The sequence below is a fragment of the Cryptomeria japonica genome, chromosome 5 (genome assembly GCF_030272615.1).
Source record: "Cryptomeria japonica chromosome 5, Sugi_1.0, whole genome shotgun sequence".
Lineage (NCBI taxonomy): Eukaryota > Viridiplantae > Streptophyta > Pinopsida > Cupressales > Cupressaceae > Cryptomeria > Cryptomeria japonica.
Window position 1 is genome coordinate 627,424,785 of NC_081409.1, and position 22,780 is coordinate 627,447,564.

The 22,780-nt window shown below is 36.2% G+C and overlaps 1 protein-coding gene across 5 annotated transcripts in view; it reads left to right on the top strand.

Annotated features, from left to right (window-relative positions):
• The window catches only part of LOC131055051 (protein ENHANCED DOWNY MILDEW 2), a 55,580-nt gene that overhangs the window by 19,477 nt on the left and 13,323 nt on the right, over positions 1 to 22,780 (top strand). For all 5 annotated transcript variants that reach the window (XM_059221548.1, XM_059221549.1, XM_057989664.2 and 2 more), the window contains one exon: positions 11,339 to 11,449. In XM_059221548.1, the coding sequence (XP_059077531.1) occupies positions 11,339 to 11,449 (111 nt within the window). The remainder of the gene's footprint in view (positions 1 to 11,338; positions 11,450 to 22,780) is intronic.

Here is a 22,780-nt window from a genome sequence, read left to right on the forward strand (position 1 = left end):
CACTCTCCATCACTGCCTTTTGAGAATAATAAATTATTTTCCAAATGGATCTCCCTTGGATGTCCTCCTCAAATGAAACCTTGTCCCCTTTATATCTTCCAATGTGAGGAAGAAGTGACACCTCTTCATCATGTTTTCCCTTTGCAAGAGTCATGCCCTTTTACCATTACCACTCTTTGAAAAAGTACAACTCTTCATCATTAATTCCTTTTGAAAGAGTCACAACCTTTAACAAATTTCACCCTTTGAAAGAGCACAGCCATTCATAATTTTTGCCTTTTGAAGGATTCACTTCCTTATTTTCTTCCATTCCTTTTTTCTTCTACAAACCATTTCTTGATTCACATGCTCCATTCTTTCTTCCTTTCTCCATTTCCCCTTTCTAATGAACTCTTCTCCCTCTTATATCTGATGTTTGAGGGTGTCACAACTCTTCAATTCATTTTTATTATTTTATATTTTAATTTTATTTATTATTAAATCCTATTTCAAAAAAGGGGATATTACAAAGTGAAAGTGTGGAAAGTTTGGTTATGAGCCAAGATATAGTTGCTTTTTGGTTCTATATTATTGTTTACATTTGGATTGGCACTAATTTATGAAGAAGTAATATGTTTATCTTCAAGGCTTCTCTTATTTAATTTTCTGTTTTCTTTCTTTGAATGAAATGAGGGTTGAACAAAGTGATATCTAGTAAAGGTTTCAAAAATAAATAACCATGGCAATAATGTCCAAAGTCTTATTTAGAGGTTTATTTGATTTCTTTATATGCTTTGGATGACATTCAATGGCAAAATTGCTATCTAGATTCCTATATGCCACAAATAACAACACACTCTAGGTGTTTGGTGTTGTTGATGTGTTTTTTAGGCACATGCGAATACAAAATAAAATACCCAAAAGTATCTTATCCTCTCTTGATCAAAGTGACTCGGGCCACGACGTGTGGATAAGCACAGTTGGTCGTTGTGATTGCTGTTTCTTCAAGGGGTCTTACGTTATACATGAATGTTTGAATTGTTGGAACTTAGATTCTATCTACTTGCTTGTAGAATAAAAAAGGGCAAAAGATAGGTTTGGGAAGTCTAAGAATGTCAAAACGACAGACAATTTTTGGTGAAACTCGACTAAGCCTTGCTTTGTGACATGCAAAGCAACAACTCCACAAAGCTTAGTGCAATCTTCTAAGGAAATTAGATGATTTTCAAATCATTATCAAGCATAGACACCATCAATTGAATGCATATAAATGGCTGAATAAAAAATGAACTTAAGCTTATTCAAGTATTCCAGTCGACCACGCAAGGCACACTTACAATCAACAAGAGGCTAGTGGTATGGATTAGGAGTTTCTCCATAAATCATACACAATGTTCTTTCATCCACCTAATTATCATTAGCTAATGTGAAGATCCAACAAGAAATTATGCAAGTGTAAAAGAAACAACACATTCCACCACAACTTCAATAAAAAGGCAGTTTATTTACAACTTTGACAACAATTTCTGCCTTCTCCTCCTATTCTACTCTAGCTGCTATTTGCTATCGAACTACTAACTATTCTCTCTTCTATTAACCTTTAAAAATGAAGAGTTTGAGCCTTTTATAGAGAGCTCATTACAATGGGTGGCAAGGATTGTTTTAGATCAATGGCCAAGGTTTAACAATGAAACCCTAATTAGGGTTTGTTAAAACAACTCCGTCTGGCCAATGAGAAAATTACATTTAGGTTCAATGTTGAATGTGAACCAATAGAAAATAGGGGTAGGTACGTTGGAGTTTGTGCCCTCATGGATGAGTCAAGTGCATTGCATCTGGATATGTTGATGTGGAACTCCTTGATTTGATGAGTGGTGACTAGGATGCCTCCTCAACTTGTTTGTGTAGACCTCACATCTCATCACAAGCAATATCCCTTGATACTCAACGTTAGTCACTTATTCAACAGTGACGATGATGAAGGCGTGTTTTCAAATTATATCATGTTGTTCAAGATGATCTTCTAACTTTGATTAACTCTTCTGAAACTATCTTCTGGAATATCTCAATGCTGAAAGCCATGAAGGTGCAAGGTGTAGATGTTGACTCCCTCTTAGTTTTTAATCTTGATATTGCTTTGGAATGAACCCTTGATGTCATTATTGCTTCTTCACTCCTTTGAAATTCTTTCTTTGTGATTCCCTTCATGCTGTTGATTCGTTCATCAACATCCTTGGATGTGTGGATCGTGTTCTTGTATAAGTGAATGCTTCTTGTATAATCACCTTCCTTGATACCTTTGTACTTGCTTGTGAAATCCTTCCTCTTGAATGTCATGCTTGCCTTGTGTTGTGTTCCATGTTGGTGTAATCTTGAATGTGCTTCCTCACTCCCAAATTTGATTCTTCAATCAAACCTGGAACCTGGAAAATAAGACATTTTGAATCATATTGATGAAATAACAAAATTAATTGAATCAATACACTCCCTATCATACTAAAGAAGAATTTCGGACTTTTTGAGTGCCAATGGAGGAGGTTTGCTCCTATAGGGGAGCAATGGAAGTAACTTTCGCTACTAGAAGGGAGCAATGCAAGAGAAATTTGCTCCAATTAGTTAGCAAAGGAAGTTCTCCAATATTTAGCCCACTTAACTAAATTTCATCAATTTTACCTTCTTATGCCTTAATTTTATCATCTTTCTTATGTAAAATGCCTCAAATGATCATCAAAAGTGCATAGGGGGGAATTTCTCTCTCATGAAGTAGCAATGGAAGGTGAATTCGCTTCTGAGAAGGAGCAATGGAAGCACATTTCCCTCCAAAGGGAGGGCAATGGAAATAAACTCAAATTCACCCTTCATCAACTCATGCCTTGTGATTTTGCTTACCCATGCGTGTGATTGTGTCAAATTGACTCCAAGGGAAGGGCTCTAAAATCAACTTCGCTCTCATGAGAGAGCGAAGGAAGAGTATTTCGCTCCAGATGAGGGGCAATGGAAATGAAAATCGCTCCTGAAGGGGAGCAAAGGAAATGACCTTAAATTCAATACTTAGCTTGATTTCCTCCATTTACCCTTCATTCCATCCCACTCAAATGCATCAAATTGCCTTCATGTGAGGCCTTAGGGGTGAATTCGCTCTCATGAAAGAGTAAAGGAAGCAAAATTTTCTCCAATTGAGGATCAATGGAAGTCTTTTCACTCCTATCAGGGAGCAATGGAAGTGTTTTTCACTCCTATCTAGGAGCAATGGAAGTAACCCTCAAATTCACCACTTAGTTAGATTTTATCAATTTCTCCCTTTTTTATCAACTTAGATCTTGTGGTTTTGCTCTCCTAGCGTGTAGATGTGTCAAATTATCATTAAGGGAGGCTTTGGAAGCAAATTCACTCTCATGAAAGTGCAAAGGCATATTTGCTCTTAATGAGGAGCAATGGAAGTGATTTTTCACTCCTAAGCAGGGGCAAAGGAAATTAAGTTCAAATCTCCTTCTAATCTGGTCTTAGTCCTATTTCATCATTTTGTCTCTCTTTTACCAATCATGCCTCGAGGTTTTTAGTCTCCACGTGCCAAAGTTTATCAAATTACCATTAATGACCGCTTGGGAAGTCATTTCGCTCTCATGAAGGAGCAAAGGAAGAGAAATTCGCTCCAATCAGGGAGCAATGGAAGTAGATTTCGCTCCTAAAGGGGAGCAAAGGAAATCACTTCAAATTCACTAACTCATGTCTTAGGTTTTAGTCTCTATGCACAAAAGGTCATCAAATAGCCTTCAATGAATGCCTTAGAAGTGAATTCACTCTCATGAAGGAGCAAAGGAAGCAAATTTCGCTTCCAAAGGGGAGTAATGGAAGTGAAATTCACTATTGGAGGGGAGCAAAGGAAGTGTCCTTGTACATAGCCCAAATTCAAGTCTGTTGATTGGGAATCGAATCCTTTGCTCAAACTAAGGCATCACATAACGACTAGAGGGAATTTCATATGATTTAGAAGGCTTGGAGAGGGATTTTGCTCCTTCTCTTGAGAAGGAGCAAAGGAAGCAAAATTTGCTCCAAAATTGGAGCAATGGAAGTGAATTTCACTCCAAATGAGGAGCAAAAGAAATCTTCATGTACTTGGCCAAATTTTGCATCGGGCCAAGTTAAAAGATCAAACTTGTTGCTCGACCAAAGCTCCTCATTGCAATTTGTAATCACCAAGGGTATCTTGGACTCGCTAGAGGACAAGAGAAGGAAATTCACTCCTAAAACAAGGCAAAGGAAGTCGCTCAAAACTTAGGCAATGGAAATCACTCCTGGCAGAGGGCAATGGAAATTTTCCCATACTTAGACAAATTTTGCCCTATGTGACCCTCTTGACTTGATTAATCTCTAGCCTCTTGACCAACTACACCTCTTCAATGCAAACTTTAATAGCAAAAGATTTACTGCTATCCTAGAAAGCAAAAAAAAGTGGGGGTCCCCATTTGCAATGGGGCGATGTGTGAAAACGTCACAATAGGCATCACACATGCTTATTGGTGAAGGGTGGAATTTTTATAATAAAATTTATGGTAAAACAAAAATTTGCAAGTTTCTAATTGTGACATGCATGTTGATTACTTTGCCATCACATTGTTTCGAACAATGTTGAGGCTAATTGAGGTGACTTTGGGTTCATGAAGGACTAGAGCACATTTCACTGATAAGAGAATTCCCTTACTTGTGTATGTGGTTGTGTACTTGTGCCTCACATCTCTTCAATTCTCTTGTTTTTAGTGCTTCATTTCTTGTTTTCCATGGAGTGAGTGAAGGAATATGACCCAATCTAGAATTTTTGTGTGGTTTTAGGTTTTATTTATAAATTAAATATGTTGTTTTTTATTCTTACTGCAAGAGACTATCTTTTTGCTTCGTTGTCTTCATGTTTTGAAAATGTTGATGAACGGCTATAGGTGGCCCCTTCTCTTACAATCATTTATGTATTCACAATGATACAATAGATCATTGATTTAACTTTTGATTATACTTTGCTTTCGTTCCTCATGCAATTTGAAGTAAGACAACATAAATTAAGTTGTCTTTTAGTTCTAACCTATGCTTCAACAAGTTTCTAGGGCAAGGAAGCTAGGGGATGCATTTTTGGGAGGTAATTTTTTATGGGATGACAATCGTAAAAATAAAATATTTCAAATATTCAATGACAAGGCATTCATCATATACATCATAGAATCATATTACCTAACATTTATTCACTTTGACATATGTTATTTAATAACTTTTTCCAAATCTTGGAAAATCCATCACTACCTACAAACTTGTACGAGCTAGACAAAATTACAAAATGTTTAGTTTTTCCCTACAACATTCAAAGGACAAACATTTTTTGCTACATAGGGTTTATAGGCTTGTGGAGCATGCCATCCTTAATGAAGCTATGTAGTGTCAAAAATTGCACCTGATGCCAATTTATCACTAATGCATTATGCTTGTGGCATTTATTGAAATGATAATTTGTAATATATTAATTACAAAGGAGACAAAGGCTCCTTATAAAGAGATTACAAAGAGATCTTTCCATAACGAAAACGATTGCGAATAGAAACATGAAAGATAGAAAGGAAACTAACTAAACGACTAAGATGACCATTATATCAATATTACAATATTACTTTAATACCCTCCTTTAATGGTCATCCTTCTAAAAAACTTGACATAATATGCAGGTCATTTGGCCATGAATGCAAAGAAGGTTGCCCCCTTCTCCTTAGAGTGCTCTACGACATGAGCCTCCTTGGTTCTGTTAAACTTTTGGATGTGACCAAGTTTACCATAATCCTTCAAACATGATGTTGGGCAACGAAGCCATCCCTCCCTTCATCCAAAGACACTTTTAAAAAAACCTTCACAGTTTTGAAAGAAACGATTTTGTAAAAAATCGTCAAAAGAAGCAAACAACCAAGATTTTGTAAACGAATTGTAAAAACTTTCATATAGAAGAACTCCGTTTGCCCTAGAAACCATAGGTGTGATCCAAAACAAGCTGCAAGAAACTACAATTTTATCCCAAAATCGTTAGAAAGAGCACCATGATTTTGTGAAAAAATCGGCAAACCCTTTATGTGATGCTGAAATCAAATACCTTCATTTTTGTGGAAAAAACGGTAAAAACTCGAAAAACAAAAAAAACAGCAACACTCTTCAAAAAAAAAATCAGGAAATCCTCCATGAGAGAAAGAACCTATGATTTTTGTTTGAAAAAATCACATAGAAAACAAAAAACCCATTGCCAATCCTGTTTTTTTTTGAAAAAAATTCAGAAAACCCATCATGATTTTTTTCAGAAAAAATCAGAAAACCCACAAATTTTATTATCCAAAAAAATTCGTTAAAAAAATCTTAATCCGCTTTGATACCATGGAATGATAATTTGCTATATTGTAATTACAAAGGAGATGAAAGCTCCTTATATAGAGATTACAAGATCCTTCCATAATGGAAATGATTGGGAATAGAAATAGGAAAGGCAGAAAGGAAACTTCCTAAAACTAACTAGATACGAACGACATAAAAGGAAGTTTCTAAATTCTAACTAAACGACTAAGATTACCATTATATCAATATTACAATATTACTTTAATATTTATGACAAATCCTATGATTGAAATATCACGATCCTGACCTCATTGGTTGCAATGATGAAGCATTAGCAGCCTATTGTTTGAATATCAAAACCATTTGGTCGGACGGTAGTGTGATGTGGAGGCGTTTGCTTGTAATAGATTTTTTCCCCATCCGATTCAATATAACCTTCTCTTTTCCTCATTCTGACATCTTTTTTGGCAAGTTGTGAACACTTTTTGTTCTCCACTTTCTCTTTCCCTCTCACACAAAATCTTTGTTAGAATACTTTCATCTCTCACTTACAGTTGTAAAGATTCCTCTCATCTACACTGATGACACTTGTATTAGATTGCTTCAAGAGAGGAGCCACATGTTGTTTGTGTGAAGGCTTAGCGGACTGGATTGTTCTCTATAGGAAGTTATTGTTTTTTTGATAGGGATGACAGTGCAAACGCATAGACATCTGTGAAGTGTGTTGGCATCTGTGGCTGAAAGCTAAGCGGTCTTGTGGTGAAATCTTCGACCTTTTTACTTTTTGTTTCTGTAGTTTAAGCATTTCTATCTTTTTATATACTTGTGTAATTAAGCAATTTCAATTTATGTGGTAACACAAGCATTCTTTATCATTCTCCTGTAATCATTTAAATAGCTCATTTGAGATAACCGAGGGCTATTTGGTCCTTGAGATCCTGTTACCCCGTCTTTTATAGCTTATATTCTACCATAATTATACAACTAAGTAATAATTGTGCCACTAATCATTATTGTCCAAAAGAGCTATGGTATGAATTGCTAAAAAGGCACAAGTTATTCCAACAATTACCTATATATGATGAAAGAAAAAGAATGTGGTGATTCAGCTACACATTGTCTCATACTTTAGTATTGTGAGAACTTTAGTAAGTTGTAAGTTATAGATGTTGGAGTATATAGGTTAATCACCTAGTAATTAATTACTCATGAATTAATTAATTGTCTTCATTTATTCTATTACATTTAAGCTAAACTTATGAGTGTTTTTCTATTATTAGATTGAGCTAATTTTAGGTCATGTTGCCTCAAGTCCTTAGATGAGGAAGCTTGTCATGATGTAATCTAATCTTCACGTAGGGTTTCATCTAGAGTTTCTTATTTGCTTTTATAAACTTTTAATTTACTTTGTATTTATCTAGTATTCATTCAGATTAGTCAATACAAAAGCTGTCATGCTTTTGTTAATCAAATTATTCTCTTAAGGTTTCATGAGCACATTAATGACTTTTTCTCTCATTTTGTGATAGTTCTGGTTGTAGGTGATTTTTGGGAGTTGTTGGGTTTACTATCAAATCCAATAATAGACATGGCAGTGGACGGATGTAGATTTTTTAGTTTCATGGCGTTGAAGATGCTATTGTGGATGTTGGCCTTGAGAGTGTGATGCAGGTCATCTTAGGTGTGATGAATGTGTGCAAGTCATCAAAGAAATTTGTGAAAGTTGCCTACAGACATATAAATTGGATCTCTTGCTTCATGTATGTCATGAACAATGCACTCAAAGTAATGCGAAAAGTGACTAGATCAAATATTTAGTACTTGATGCGAGAGATGTTTATTTTGCAATCACTACCCATTGCATGCCCTATTTTGGATCTTCTAGAAAGAGACTGTCAAACATGTTGAGAGCAGATATGCCTCATATTTTGTGCTCTTGGAGAGGTTGATTGAGTTGCAATGGTCATGGCATATAAGTGGAACTGGTGGACCAAGTCCAAGATAGCATAGGGGAAAAGAAGGTGAGGAAGGGGTGAAGAGTGCCACCTTTTGAGTTGATGTCAAATGCACTGTCTCCATCATATATATATGAGTGCATTGATAGCATGCTTGGTGAAATGAAGGTCATTATACAAAAGGAAGATCACACCTTGGAGTTCTATAATAAATACATCCAACCTATTGTTTGACAAAGGTGGGATAAGCTCAACATGCTCCTACACATGACTGCATATGTATTGACAGGTTTAGAGTTGATGAGAAGGTTCGTGAAGGTGATTCCAAAGGTGTACAATGCAGAGGAGTTTGACAACATTTGTTACGAGTGGACTAAATTTTCCACACAAAAATGGATAAGGAGGCGCTATTGCAAGAAGACCCAATAACATGGTGTGGGATCACCCAATATTATGATACTCAATGCACATGCCTCATTCACTGACAACCATGTTAGTCATTTGCCTCTTGTCTCAAGTTTCTTGTTTCCTTACTGTTAAGAGGAATTGATCTACTTACAACTTTGTTCACTCTATCTAAGGAAACATGCATACCTTTGGGAGAGACCAACAACACAGTAAGATATAGAACTAGAGGAACTAGCATTTACATGGATTGCATCATGCTTACATATAGGGAGAGCCCAAATGCAGTGAGATTTAGAAGTAGAGGAACTAGCACTTACGTGGACAGCATTGCACTTATTGTGTTGTGTCTCATGGACTGCATCACACTTACATGCAAGGAGAGCTCAACAACAGAATGAAATGGAAAACTAGAGTAATCTGCACAGATTGATGAGGATTAGGTACAAGCAAGGTTGGTTGGTGTCTAATTGGAGATTCAGCTAGATGGGTTTGGGTCCGAGCTCTATTGATGAGGATTTTGACATAGCATCTGAAGGGATGATTAGACCATTGAGGCATTGTCCATTGTACTGTGATATAACCATCATATTGTAAATAAATAATATATTAAAATTCAACATTTTCAATGCATTGTGTTTATTAGTTTACAGTTTTTTATAACTAATTTTCCAAATACTGTATCAAATCTGAACCGCCTTCCTCTGCCTGATCTGAAGTTCATGTCCATAGTCCCACCGGCCATAAATCCGGTCCCTGTGCCTGTTCTAGAACTCTGCAGAACATTGGTTACCTGTTAAAATGTAATTTTCAACTTTCTTTGATTTTTAATCTATATTTTTGGTTTGATAAAGCAAAACTGATGGGAAGTTCATGGTGTCCATTTATTTTGGAAGTAGATTTCATGAATTAGCAGAAGTCTTTTAATAAGCAATTCGCTAGTGGATGCAGCTACAAACTGAAACAGCAGAACAACTAGATTACTATGCTACAAATGCTACCAGAGGTTTCTATGGAAAGCCAGCACATTACCAAACTAATAATTTCTAAGTTATTGGGTTCTTCTGTTTTAACCTGGGTCCTGGTACGGGTACGGCCTTGGGGACGGTTTGGGTTCTTCGTGGGTGCTCAGGTTCTCTGTGGGTCCTTTTGTGAAGGACCCACAGAGAACCCAGGCACCCAGGAATTACCAAGGGCCATACCCAAGCATAGTTTTATAAATTAAAACCTCAATTTCACTCTCATAACTTTGTGACAGCATTTTTAATCAGAATATGACAGCGAGCAAGCAATTAAATACCATTTCAGTTGCATTTGTGAGCTGTACGTATGAACACAGGGTTGCTGAGATTGATATCAGTTGATTTACATTATGCATATGTAGTAGCCGTTTGCTTATGTTTTGTGAAATCACTTTCCTTGTGTGTTGTTAATGATTTGACATTTTGTCAAATGTTTGAAAAATGAAATTGAACCAGCTTCTGCACTTGACACAGCTTGTGGTAGTGGCAATCCAATTGATTATGGTTCAAATGAAATGGAACCAAATGTTGATATTGACCTTGATGCCTCTGATGAAGAAAAACATGAATATTAAAATCGATTATAATTTGAACTTTCATTGTGTAATGACATCTTGAGCCTTGAGTATTTTCATTTTAGAATAATTTAGAATAATTTAAGTATTAAGATCTCTGTTGTAGGCTAGAGTGTAGTCTTATCTTTCAAGCTTTCAAGAATTTAGCCACAATATCATTCGTCAAGAACTTCAAGGGCTATATGCTCTCAAGCACTTTAAGGCTATCTTCATTGTAAGGTAGTAGAATAACCACCAAAGTACTATGCTATGATTGCTGTCATAGGATGTAACATACTGCCAAAAATAATATTTGAAATATTAAGGCCTCTTTTATTGTCTGTAGTCTTTGATTTCAGCATTTCAAAGAACAACAAACCAAACTAACTGATAAGGCTGAACATGGCATCCTTTAAGGATTTTGCTACCATGCCCTCTCAAACCAGATCTTCAAGGCTATCATGTGGTGAGTTCCTGGCACCATACATATGCATATTTCAACATCCTGCTCTACCACATTTCTTAGCCCGATTTGCTCCTGTTCTTAGTGTTACGTAGGCTTCCCACATATCTTTTAACATCTGATGCAGATCCATTGATGTATTACATTCTTTTTTCCTGCACATACCCCTCCATTTCTATGTTCTTTGGTCTCTGTGTTGTTAGGATCAAATTTATATTGAAATTGCTAGAGATGTATTTTAGTCATTTATGATTTATGTTCTTATTTATTAAATTTTTTTTCTTTAAGGTATTATGTATAATAGTTCTGAAGGGAAATATTTCTTTCACTTCTCTATTAACTAATGATTATTGATTGCACCTATCTACCAGTTAATAGCTATTTATTTTTTGTATAATATTAATTCATAATATATAAATCTGTGAGCTTGCATATTTTTTTAACAGTGTACATAAAGATGATTTTTCTCCATTGTGATTGGTTGAGGCAATTGAGGCCATATTTTTACATTCAATGATTATTATTCTTAATTTCAAAGTGTCAGTTATTTTGTTTGTATGATACAAATTGTTGAGACTAACAGGTGATATTTTACACCTTTTGTAGATTGTGGATTTCTGTTGTGGGGCTAATGATTTCTCGAGGTTGATGAAAGCAAAGCTTGACCAGTCTGGGAAAAAATGCTTCTTTAAGAACTTTGACATAATTCAACCAAAGGTGAGATCCATGTGTTTATATATATATATATTTTTTATAACCTATAGAAAGGAAGCTTACGGTTGAACATATATCTGAAACACTTTAGTATCCAAGGTTTAGAAGAAAAATGCAGCTCATTGTGTTCTCATGTTGAGCACTGTTTTATTTTTGAACATTGTGGACCCTTGCAAGTAAAGTCACTTACATGTTGGAAGTAGGATGTACTCTCTTTAGATTTCTCGTTGGGTTTCCTTTGTTACAGAAGTTCTTCCTTTATTATCTTTAGTACACATACTAGACCAGGGTTGAAATAAAAATAAAATTCTTGGTACAGATCCATATCTCAGGATGAACTGCTCTTATATCTCTGGCATCATTTGATAAAGGCAATTTGTATGTTGATATTTGAAGTCAGTATGGTTATCTACTTTTCCAAATTTCTGTAGACAGTTAGTAACGGGTCCAAAAAGAACCTTAGTATATTATTGAGGTTAATATAGTTGTGTTTTATATAATAAGTGTGCATGCAAAATATGTCAGCTAATATTAATAATGAGATTCCTCTTTCCCAAGTCAGTAGCATATATTGGGATAGAGTACACAGGGCATAAGTGAAGTGTGTATCTGGAGATAGGTCAGTTCATAATAAGATTCTTCATTTCCAGGTTAGGAGCACGAGTAGGAATGAGTAACAATGAGATGTTAAGATATAACATTTAGAGAAGATAGATTGAGTGGGCATATTGGCTATATCAAAATCCTCTATATGCAAGCTGTTTTTGAAGCAATTATTGATGGAAGAGTATAGATTGCTTGGGCATATTGGCTATATCAAAATCCTCAATAAATCTTGGCAATATCTTGCCTCTGTTTTGGGCTTATTTATAGCTTTGAGATGGCTATCTTGTTATGACATTTACGCAATTGTTATTATGCTTGATGATAAGTAGACCAAATATAAGAATGGGTTGTGGAATAAGAATATGAACAATCATGGACATGGTGGGTAAAGCCTTTCTTTAGAGGTTAGGCTAATTGAAGCACTGTTGCAACAGAGAAATTTCCAAATTTATTGTGGTGGCCTTCTTGGATCACCTTATTTGGATTGATCACCTTGTGAGGAATAAAGCATGTCAAACTGTTACATGCATGAACATGGTGGGTGGAACCTATCTCCAGATGTTAGGCCAATTGAATTGTTGTTGTGATGTTAGAACTTCCATATTTATTGGAACCTATCTTAAACATTGTTTGTTTTTGCTTAGCCACAAGAGTGAACTTTTGGAGGTAGATTGTTACTTTAGTCTGCACACACTATTGTAGGTTTTGAACAAATTGTAAGAGTTTATGGTTTGAATATATGACTTTCTGACCAAGGATGCAGTGCCTCCTTTTGAACACAACTCGCCTATGTACAAAGTATAAAGACTCTCAGAATGTAGGTGAATGCATGTCAAAGTGTTATGACTACAAGGTCTCAAAATATGGAGGGTTCTAACTACTTGTAGACAAAGGAGATAGTTTATGGTAGGATTAGTGTTGTTTGTCTTAACCACAAGATGGAACTGTTGGATGTAGATCATCACTTCAGTTCACATACATTATCTCATGGTTCCAAGACTTGGCAAGGACTCGCTAAACATGCGAGTACTCGCACTGTGAAACCCCTTGTGTGTTATTTGCAGATATACTTAGTGACTATTTATTGCAGAACACATGAGGAGTTTATATCCTAAAACTCGTGAAATTGCGAGACTAAATCCCTGCAATTCATCACAAAATCGCTGGACGCCTGATAAAGGTAAAGCACGAGTAGACTTTTAGGTTTTTATATTTTTTTTTTATGCACGAGGATGATCAGTGACTAAGATGGTCAGTGACTAGGTGAAAATGAAGTAATTTCATTCTATACAATCAAACAAACTGCTTTCATAAATGCGTCCCTGGTTCATTTTCATCCCAACCACTGTTGAATGCATACATGATGAGTTTGTGGTAAATCAGGGCCAAAATTTCCCTTTATTTTTATCATTATGCAAAGCTAGAGATTTTTTATGCCTTGGAGATTATTTTGATGCCTTTTCTCTGAAATTGGTCAGGTGCCAACAATTTCTTATTTTATAGTTTTTGATTAATTTGATTTTTGTATTTCTTATAGAGATGTTAATATGCAGTTTTCTTGTTAATATTAGCATCATTAGAAATTTAGAAGTATATAATTTATAATCATATTTCGTATAAATCAATTGTTCTAACTAAAAGTATACATAAATCAATCCACAAATGATAACAGCATGAATTTTTTTATTTATATCTTGACTCACTTGAGTGCCCAGCACACAGGTCTGAATTCTTGAGTGGCTTTGGTGCCCTACAAATATTCACAGGTCCCATTCTTGAGGGTTTTTGCCCCCATGGTTGTAACAGGTCTAAACTTGAGGGGGCACCCCCTCAATTTTCAGATTGTAGCAGCAGTATTCCTTCTTCCTGTAACCAAAGTTGAAAGCTTGTTTCTGTTTTAAATTTCAGAAGAAACCATTTTTTTGTGCTGACTCTCCTTTAAACCCAAAACTACATGGAATCAGTTTCATTATTGGTTTTAACTGAAGACTTAGTCCTGATCTGACTTAACTGCCGATAGAACTTTTATATCATTGCCAAGTTCTGACAGAAATTCCATTCAGCAGCAAGAACTGATGAAATGTTTTTTTGTTGTAAACTTGTATGGTTGGAGGTTGCCTTGGCATTGCAATGTAGAATATGGTGTAGGCTATACAGAAACCAAGTACCAAGTTTACAGTAGAAGTTGGTAAGCCAAGAAAGGGATGAAGCTTTGTGAGGGACTCAAAACTAAGTTGTGGATGATCTGTACCAATCCGTAAAGAGGCCAACCACAGTTTTTAACGAGTTGGCTGAAGCTGGTAGAAGCTTCTGGTTTACAAATAGTTGCAGACAGTTGGCACATAGTTTCCAAAGAGAAATCCTAGGGCGTTTTGATGCGAAAGACAAAACAGATCTAATTTTCCTTGTAGGATATAGCTGTCACTACAAGACAAAATAGATACAGCTGTCACCTAAGTCACAAGGTTCGAATTCGACAGCCATGAAATTCAGATGAATTTGATGAGGGAAAAATTCAAAAAAAAAAATTTGGATAAAATTCGCCTTATATAATTTTGTTTATTTTAAAATATATGTATACTTCTAATAAATTATCAAAATAGCTTAACATTGCTAAATAGATTTATAAAAAAATGGCACATTTATAAAATATAAACCATAAGAAACATTTGAAATCACGATTGTGAAGATGTTTTCTTTTCAAAGAAGTTAGAATAAAAAGTTAAAGACTTCAGAACTTCAAAAAAGCTCTAAGTCATCAAGAGCACTTGGCTCAGATGGTGTAGCATCATCATTTGTATCACTATCCAATTCCTCATGAAGAAAGTCAGGCTCATCTGCAACTGACACTTCTATGTCTTGTGAAATGCATTGTTGTGAAGAAGATGTGGAGACGCTGATTTGTTCATGAACAATTTCAAATTGCTGCGAATGTAGACAAGATCTCCCAACTTTTCAGACGACAATTTGTTCGTGTTGGAATGGATGTGGTCCAAGCAACACCAATTCCTCTCACAAGCTGATGAACTTGCTCCCTGGGCAAGTATTCTAATGGCAAAGCGCTGAAGTTCAGGAGTTTGTGCTCCATAGCTCGTCCACCATCTATAACCAGGTACCACATCTCGTGTCATATCATATTTGGCTCCTGCTATTCCAAACAACCCCTTCTGCTCTCTTGTATACCCAACCTTGGTCTTTGATTAGAGATGCAATTGTTGGATCTAGTTCAAATTTGCTAATGGCTTTATGAAACCCTGCCATAATTTCAAAGTCAGCTTTTCTATCAATCTGAAATAGCTTCGGCTCCAAATAGCAAGCTGCTGCATGTAAAGGTGTGTGCATCATTTTCCATATGGAATCAACTGACGCCCATATCTCCATGTACTCTGCATCTACATTATTTGGTTTTCTCTGAATAACTTTCTTACAACGATCCATGCTTTCATAAAGCACACCAAGGCAAGGTTTGTCACCATCAACCATACGAAGCACATCAACAATTGGCTCACATATATTCAGAACCTTTGTTCAACTTTCCCAAAAGCTACCATTTAAAACAATTTGCTCTATGTTCTTGCCCTTAGCACTTGTAGAAAGTGCTGAACTTTCCCACTTAGTGGAACAAACAACAAATCTCAAAGCTGCTTTCTCTTCAACAACTCTTTTCAAAGTGATATAAAATGAAGCAAATCTTGCGTCACAAGGTCTCAACAACTCCCTAGATGCATACTGCCTGTAAAGACTCAATGTGAGATGATGATTTCTTATGAAGTTTGCAATTGCTCTCCCTCTATGAATTGCTTCATGTATCCATGGAAACTTAGCCAAATCATGAAGCAACAAATCCAAGCAATGTGTTGCTCATGGACTCCAATATATTTGTGGGTATTTCTCAACAATGGGTTTTCTAACTCCCATACAATTTGCTGCACTATCAGTTACCACTTGAACCACATTTTCCACCCCTACTTAAAAAATGGCTTCCTTTAATATTTGAAATATGTATTTAGAAGTTTTCTTGTGGTTCATGTTGTCAATCACTTTCAAGAATGCAACACCTTCAGGACAAGGCACCTAAACATTTATCAATGCCTTTGACATATATCTGACCATCCATCACTGAATATGTTGCAACCTGTTGCCTTACAAGAGGTTTTGATCTCAGCTAGTTTCTTAGTCACTTTCTTTTGACCTCTCCAAAAAACTTGTCTTGAAAGCCTAAGAAGTTGGAGGTGTGTACCCTTTGCCAAACTTTGCAACTTTTTGAATTGCATTGCAAAAATGCGGATTTCTAGCTACATTGAATGGAATAGCACTTGTGTAAAACAAATCTGCTAGTGCATTATCCACCTGTTGTTTCTCTATTGGTTTCCAAAGACTCTTCAAAGTTCCACTCTCTTTGGATGCCCCTGTGGCCTTGGGTAGACTCGAAGAGGAAGAGGAAGAGGATTCTCTGTTTCTTTTGTGCCGCCTGCATATTTCCTGCAATCGAAGAGGCTTGCTCTTTCTCTAAAATAGCTTTAATTTCTTTGGACACATTTGGACATGCAGTAACACCTCCACCTTTACCCCTTGAAATACCAAGCAAGTTGTCCTTTATCCTTGTTAAAGTTCCGGTATAAACTTTTGGGCACAAGTTACAATGAAGACAAGTACCACTGCGGGTCACATGTTTCCATCCCTCTGAAGTTGATTTGTTGGGAGCCATTACAATCTGCACAATTGAGAACAAAAATGATTTTTAATATTTAAAACATGGATTAAATTTTATTTAAAAACATTACAACAAAAAATATATAATATGTTAATTTTTAACTCTAAAAAGCAAAATAATTCAATAAGTTTAAAACTTTATTTAAATATAGTATTTGTTATATTTAAATTATTAACTTTCATTTTTTTGACATCTACTAAGTTTTAGCTTAAAATGAAAAAATAAAATAAAATACTATTAAAACTAATTATAATAAATATTTCATTTTTAATAACTAAATAAATAAAATACTTCAAATAATAAGTCTATAAACATCTATTATTAAAATAAAAATATATCAAATAACAAATATAAAATTATAATTTTCAACACAACATATATTAGAAAATTTAATTTAAAAAATACAAATGAAAATTAAAATGTTGCCCAGTTTTCACACAGCACATGTAAAACAAAAAATAAAACTATATAAAATGCAAAAATTAAAGATTTTGACACAACTGAAAAATAAAACTGTGTGAAAATTGAAAAATGACTGTAATTAAAAGTATGGTCTATATCAATTATATTGTCGGGCAAACCAAAACATTAAAAATTAAATAAGCCACTTGAACACGGCCAATGGCAGTGATGGAGGACCTATGCACGGCAACGACAGCAAACACAAAGCTAACCCGCTGCAGACAGAGAGAACTTGTTGTAGATACAGAGAACCTGCCGCAGACGCAAATTGTGGTTGGCAAAGCCGCCCAACAGACTCAGAAATCGCCGCCCCAGACAAAGATAACCTGCTCGAGCTTGGCTACCACAGAGATAAGTCGCGTTATTCATCATTGACAAAAAAATCCAATGCATTAACTGGTTCACAGGGGTTCATCTTTTTACAGAGGGGAGAGGCGTTTTATAAAAAAATCCGCCAAAAATGCGTCGCAAACCCTAAAAGCCTTTTGAAACCCTAAAAAATTGACATCAGTGTCCGTATGAATTAATGGTCGAATTTGAACGATTGTTTTATAAAAGTTTGAAATTTGATTAAATTTGAACCTTATCTATGAAAATCGCTGTATTCTGTGACTTAGGCTGTCACTACAAAACAAAACTAGGCTTCTGCAAGAAGTCTATGGTTCTGATAGAAGATTCCAGAAAAAATCTGATTCTTTTTTCTTGTTAAAGATAGACTAACAGCTGGCAGAAATCTGATTTCTTCCTCTGATTTTTTTGGAAGGAGACAAACATGCACAGTTGGCAGCCAATACTGCCATCCAGGCCAGGTCGCCTCATCTTTCACGGGTTCATCACAGTCCTGTCCCCTAATTGCTTGTCCTTGAGCAATTTCAGGTTAGGGTGTTTGAAGATTTCAATTCCTTCCCAGGTTGCATCTGTCAGTGGTAGTCCTGTCCACTTGATCAAGTATTCTGGAATAGCTTTGTTATGTAATCTCTTCTCCCTTACATCCAAAACAGATTCAAGCTAAGTTGCCGGTTCGGGTTCGGGTTCCGGTTCGGGTTCGAAGAACCCGGTACGCCGGTACGGCAAAATTTTGAAAAGGGGTTTGGGTTCGTTTGGGTTCGTTAGTACAAAAACATGTAAATTTTATATATATATATATATATATCAAAGCCTATAAGCATGAATTAAAATATGCATGTCACATAGCATCATATGAACAACAAAACAAACATAAACTTGTAATCATAGCATCATGATCATACCATAATTGATAATAGCATCATATACATCAAGTTTAATATCAAAATGACAAAATATTCAAGTATCATTGTTTCAACTTTCAACAATATAAACTTAAAGTTTAATCATCAAATGGATCATCTAATTCTTCATCCTCCTCCTCCTCCTCCTCCTCATCCTCATTGACATTGACATTACATGAGCCAATGCCACTTGCACTTGCACTATAAGTTGGCTCAATTTCCGAGTCATCAAGTGTCAATGCAAGAAGCTGAGAAGCAGGAGCATCCAAATCAGTATGCTCTGGCTCTATATCCCACATCTTTGTTTCCCCTTGTGTGTAGTCATGTTGTTTGTGTGAAAGAAGACGTAGGTTGGAATGCACATATACTAAATTCTCCGCTCTTTTTGATAGCAGCCTATTGCGCTTTACTGAGTGGATGAAACAGTATGTGCTCCAATTTCTTTCTGAAGCAGATGAACTAGCAACCTATGAAGACAAAGTAAACAATTAAAGTTATACATTAATAAAAATAAAATTACTAGCAACCTATGAAGACAAAGTAAACTATAAATAAACTAAAACTTGTAAATTAAAAATTTTAATTAATTAAACTTACTTGTGATAAAACTTTTATAGCGAGGGGTTGTAGGTGTTGGAAGCATGTGCCATGGAAGTACCACCAGCTATGAGCATCTTTCTTGGATCTATGACGAAGTGCATCAACACTTAGACCATTCCCATTTGCGAATTCTATGAACTCATTTGTAACAACATCTCGCAAATCATCATTGGGATATAGTCTAAGAAATGCTGCCTTATACCCATCAGATACTTCTAGATCTCTCCATGGTGGAATCCTTCCTGGTTTATCAAGAAACTGATTGCTATAGTACTTAGGTGTCAAGGCATAGGCAAGAAGGTGCAAAGGAGTGGTCATCTTATTCCACCTCTCTACAATAATTAATTCCAAGAATTTCTCCTCAGGATCATTCTCTTTTTCATTTATAGTGAACTTTATTTTTTCAAGCATTGAATCAATGCCATCATAAATCTCAGCTATGCAAGGCCTATCCATGTCTGTATAGCGAATCATGCTCATGATGGGCTCAGTGATACTTAGGAGATATGTAACAAGATCCCACCATTTCTCATCCAATATTCTATCCCTAATTTTTCCTGCCCTCTCAGTGCTACTTTGCTTCCATACAGTCCAATTGGTGCTGATCACCATATTGCATAGTGCCACTCTAACTTTCACAAGTCGTCTTAAGACGATTGTGTTTGATGCAAAACGGGTCTCAGCAACCTATAACACAAATTAATGCCAAATTATTAAAAAATAAAGCCAAACTTTAAAGAAGAATACACAATATAGCTTACACAACGATATTATTAACATTGAAAATTCAAAAAAATCAGAAAATGTAAAATTAAATTACTATTTCACTTACCTTCAATAGCTCCAAATTCGAATAGGTTCTAAAAATCCCTTGAGACATGTGGTGGTTTGTGATGAACATCTGGATGTCCTCAGCCTCTGCATACACATCTCTGATCCATTTTATTTTTTGCCCAATCCTTTGTAGCATAAGATTGAGTGAATGTACCGCACAAGGTGTCCAAAAGATGTGATCATAGCGTTGCTCAACCAACAAACCAGCAGCTCTACAATTTTTTGCATTGTCCGTTATGACTTGGACAACATTGCGGGGTCCCACAGACTCAATGGCAGAGATGAGAATTTCTGCAATAAATTCGCCATCTTTTATTTGGCCCTCACAATCCACAGCTCTCAAAAACATTGCCCCTTTAGGGGACACCGCTATGACATTGATCAAGGGACGGTTTTTAGCATCTTTCCACCCATCTGAAACAATTGTTACACCTGTCTCAACCCACGAATCCCTTATGGGTTTCAATGCATCTTCAACCCTCTTCACCTCTTTCTCCAATAATGTTCCACGTACCTTCTCATAACCGGGGCCCTTATACCCTCTTGGTGCCTCATTAACACTTTTTATCATTTGCTTCCAATATGGGGAGCGAACAACATTGAATGACAAACCATTTGCATAAATGCACCTTACTATATCTTGATCAGCATTGTCTCTACTCTCATTTTGGAATGCGGTTTCTAAAGGCCCTTTTGTTCTTTTACGTGTCAAGGGTGGTTCACTTTGAGGTTCATTTGTGGCAAAGAAGGGGTGGTCTTCTACTACAATACTGGGATTAGAAGGGCCTTGCATTCCCCTTGTTTTCTTTGATGCGGTTTGGTTCAATCTACGGGCTTCCCTCTCTTCTGCCGCCTCATGCTCCCTAATATATTTCATCATTATCTCATCTGGTATAGGTTTACCATTTTTGCTAGGGCATTTTTTGATGCCTCTTCCTTTTATTCCACACAAATGGCCTACCACTCGATAATATGAACTATTACGTTCAATATCACATCCATGGCATTTCCAACGGAATCCCCCACCTCTCGGAAGTTGTTTTATAATGTCCACATATTTCCATAAGGGAGAATTTGGATCATTTCTTTGTTTTGCAATTACTTGTTCATTGCCAATGGAGGAAGATGTAGATGCCATTCTAGTTCCTATGGCAAGAAATAAAATAAACATATTCAAAAACAAAAACTAAATAATGAAAAAAAATTCAAGTTTCATGTTTGACAATTTGTGAAACAAAAATAGTTGGAAAAAAATGTTTAAAAACCTACCTCTTGCTGCCAATGGAAGCTTGAAAATGTATGGAAATGATACTGCAACACTTGTTGAAGCTTCTAAAATCAGTCTTCAACTCCTCCTCTTTGATCTTGGAAGCCAAATTTTGTTCAACCTCTCTTCAACCTGCTCTCATAAAAAATTTGTTTGCAACACAAATGAGGTGAAATGTGTCAATAAGATGTTTTAGAAGTGTTCTTTAGGTTATAATTTTCGCTTTTTTAAAGGCGGAATTGAAAAAAAAAAAAAATTTGGTTTGTTTTTTAACTTATTGGGCCGCCCAGGCACGCGGGTTCGACTGGGTCCGCCCGGGTTCGACCCGGGTCGAACCCACCCTGGGTTTTACGAACCCAGGTCGAACCCAGGTCGAACCGGACCCGTACCACGGACCCGGTCGAACCCGGACCCGTACCAGGGCTTCCCAGGGGCGAACCCTGCAACTTAGGATTCAAGTTCAAGGATCAATTTCCCTTCATAGTCCAGTGGAGGGAGCTGCTTGGATGGGTTGATCTGCTGTCCAAGGGCTTTCTATAAGCATGAAACATTGAAAGTATTGTGAATCTTGTTATGCGAAGGTAATTCCAACTCACAAGCAACTTGTTCCACCTTTTTAATCACCCAATAGGGACCATAAAAGCATGGTTTTAACTTCTCTTTTCCACTTCCCTTCATAGATGATTGTCTAAAATGCTTTAACCTCAAAAACACCAAATCACCTCTTCAAATGCTCTCTTTGTTTGATGTCTATCTGCATACAACTTTTGCTGACTTTGGGCTTGACGACGTAAGTTCTCTTTGAGGGCTTCCAGAATATCCATGCTTTGCTGAATTAAAGCCTTAGCACTAGGTGGTCTACTATTAGTGAGATCAGATCTACAGAAGAAGTTGCATCATAGCCATACAATGCTTTAAAGGGGGACATCCCAATCGACATATGGTAAGTTGTATTGTAGCAGTATTCCCCAAGATTCCTCAAGCAATTCTCTGTTACTCCACCTGGATCCCAAACTAACCATATAAAAAAACAATGTACCATTCTGTTGCTCCACTCTGATGCACCAAACCGTGATGAAATTTACAACTCTTCTATCTTCAAGCAGTCCCACTAACTAGCTGCTCACTAGATCCCAAATCATCACATTCTCACACCAACAAAAAGTGGAGGGGTAGATGCCTCTCATCATGCCATCAATACTCAGTGACCACCAACATCTGTATGAGTTCCCAAGGGTATGGTTAATGATCATCCTAAGTGCAAACTCAATTATGTCAATACACCATGTGCTGCTTTTATAAACGAAAGACAGCATCTATCTGACTGAGAACCTCACTCCAAGTGAAACAATGAGTACCTCACATGACAAGGGATGATGGATGTTCATCAATAATCCAACCTCCAAAAAGAGAAAGATGATACAATCCTTTCCAACTCCAATTAGCTGTTATACCAAAAAGATAACTTGACATCTTTGTGGTTAAAAATATATAACAGCTGCCTAATGCCAATGTGTGGACTACAACCCTAGAAGTTAGGATTGAAGTGCTTCTTTGTATGCGTACTCCAATATACCTCGCATTAAAGCTCAGTTGATACT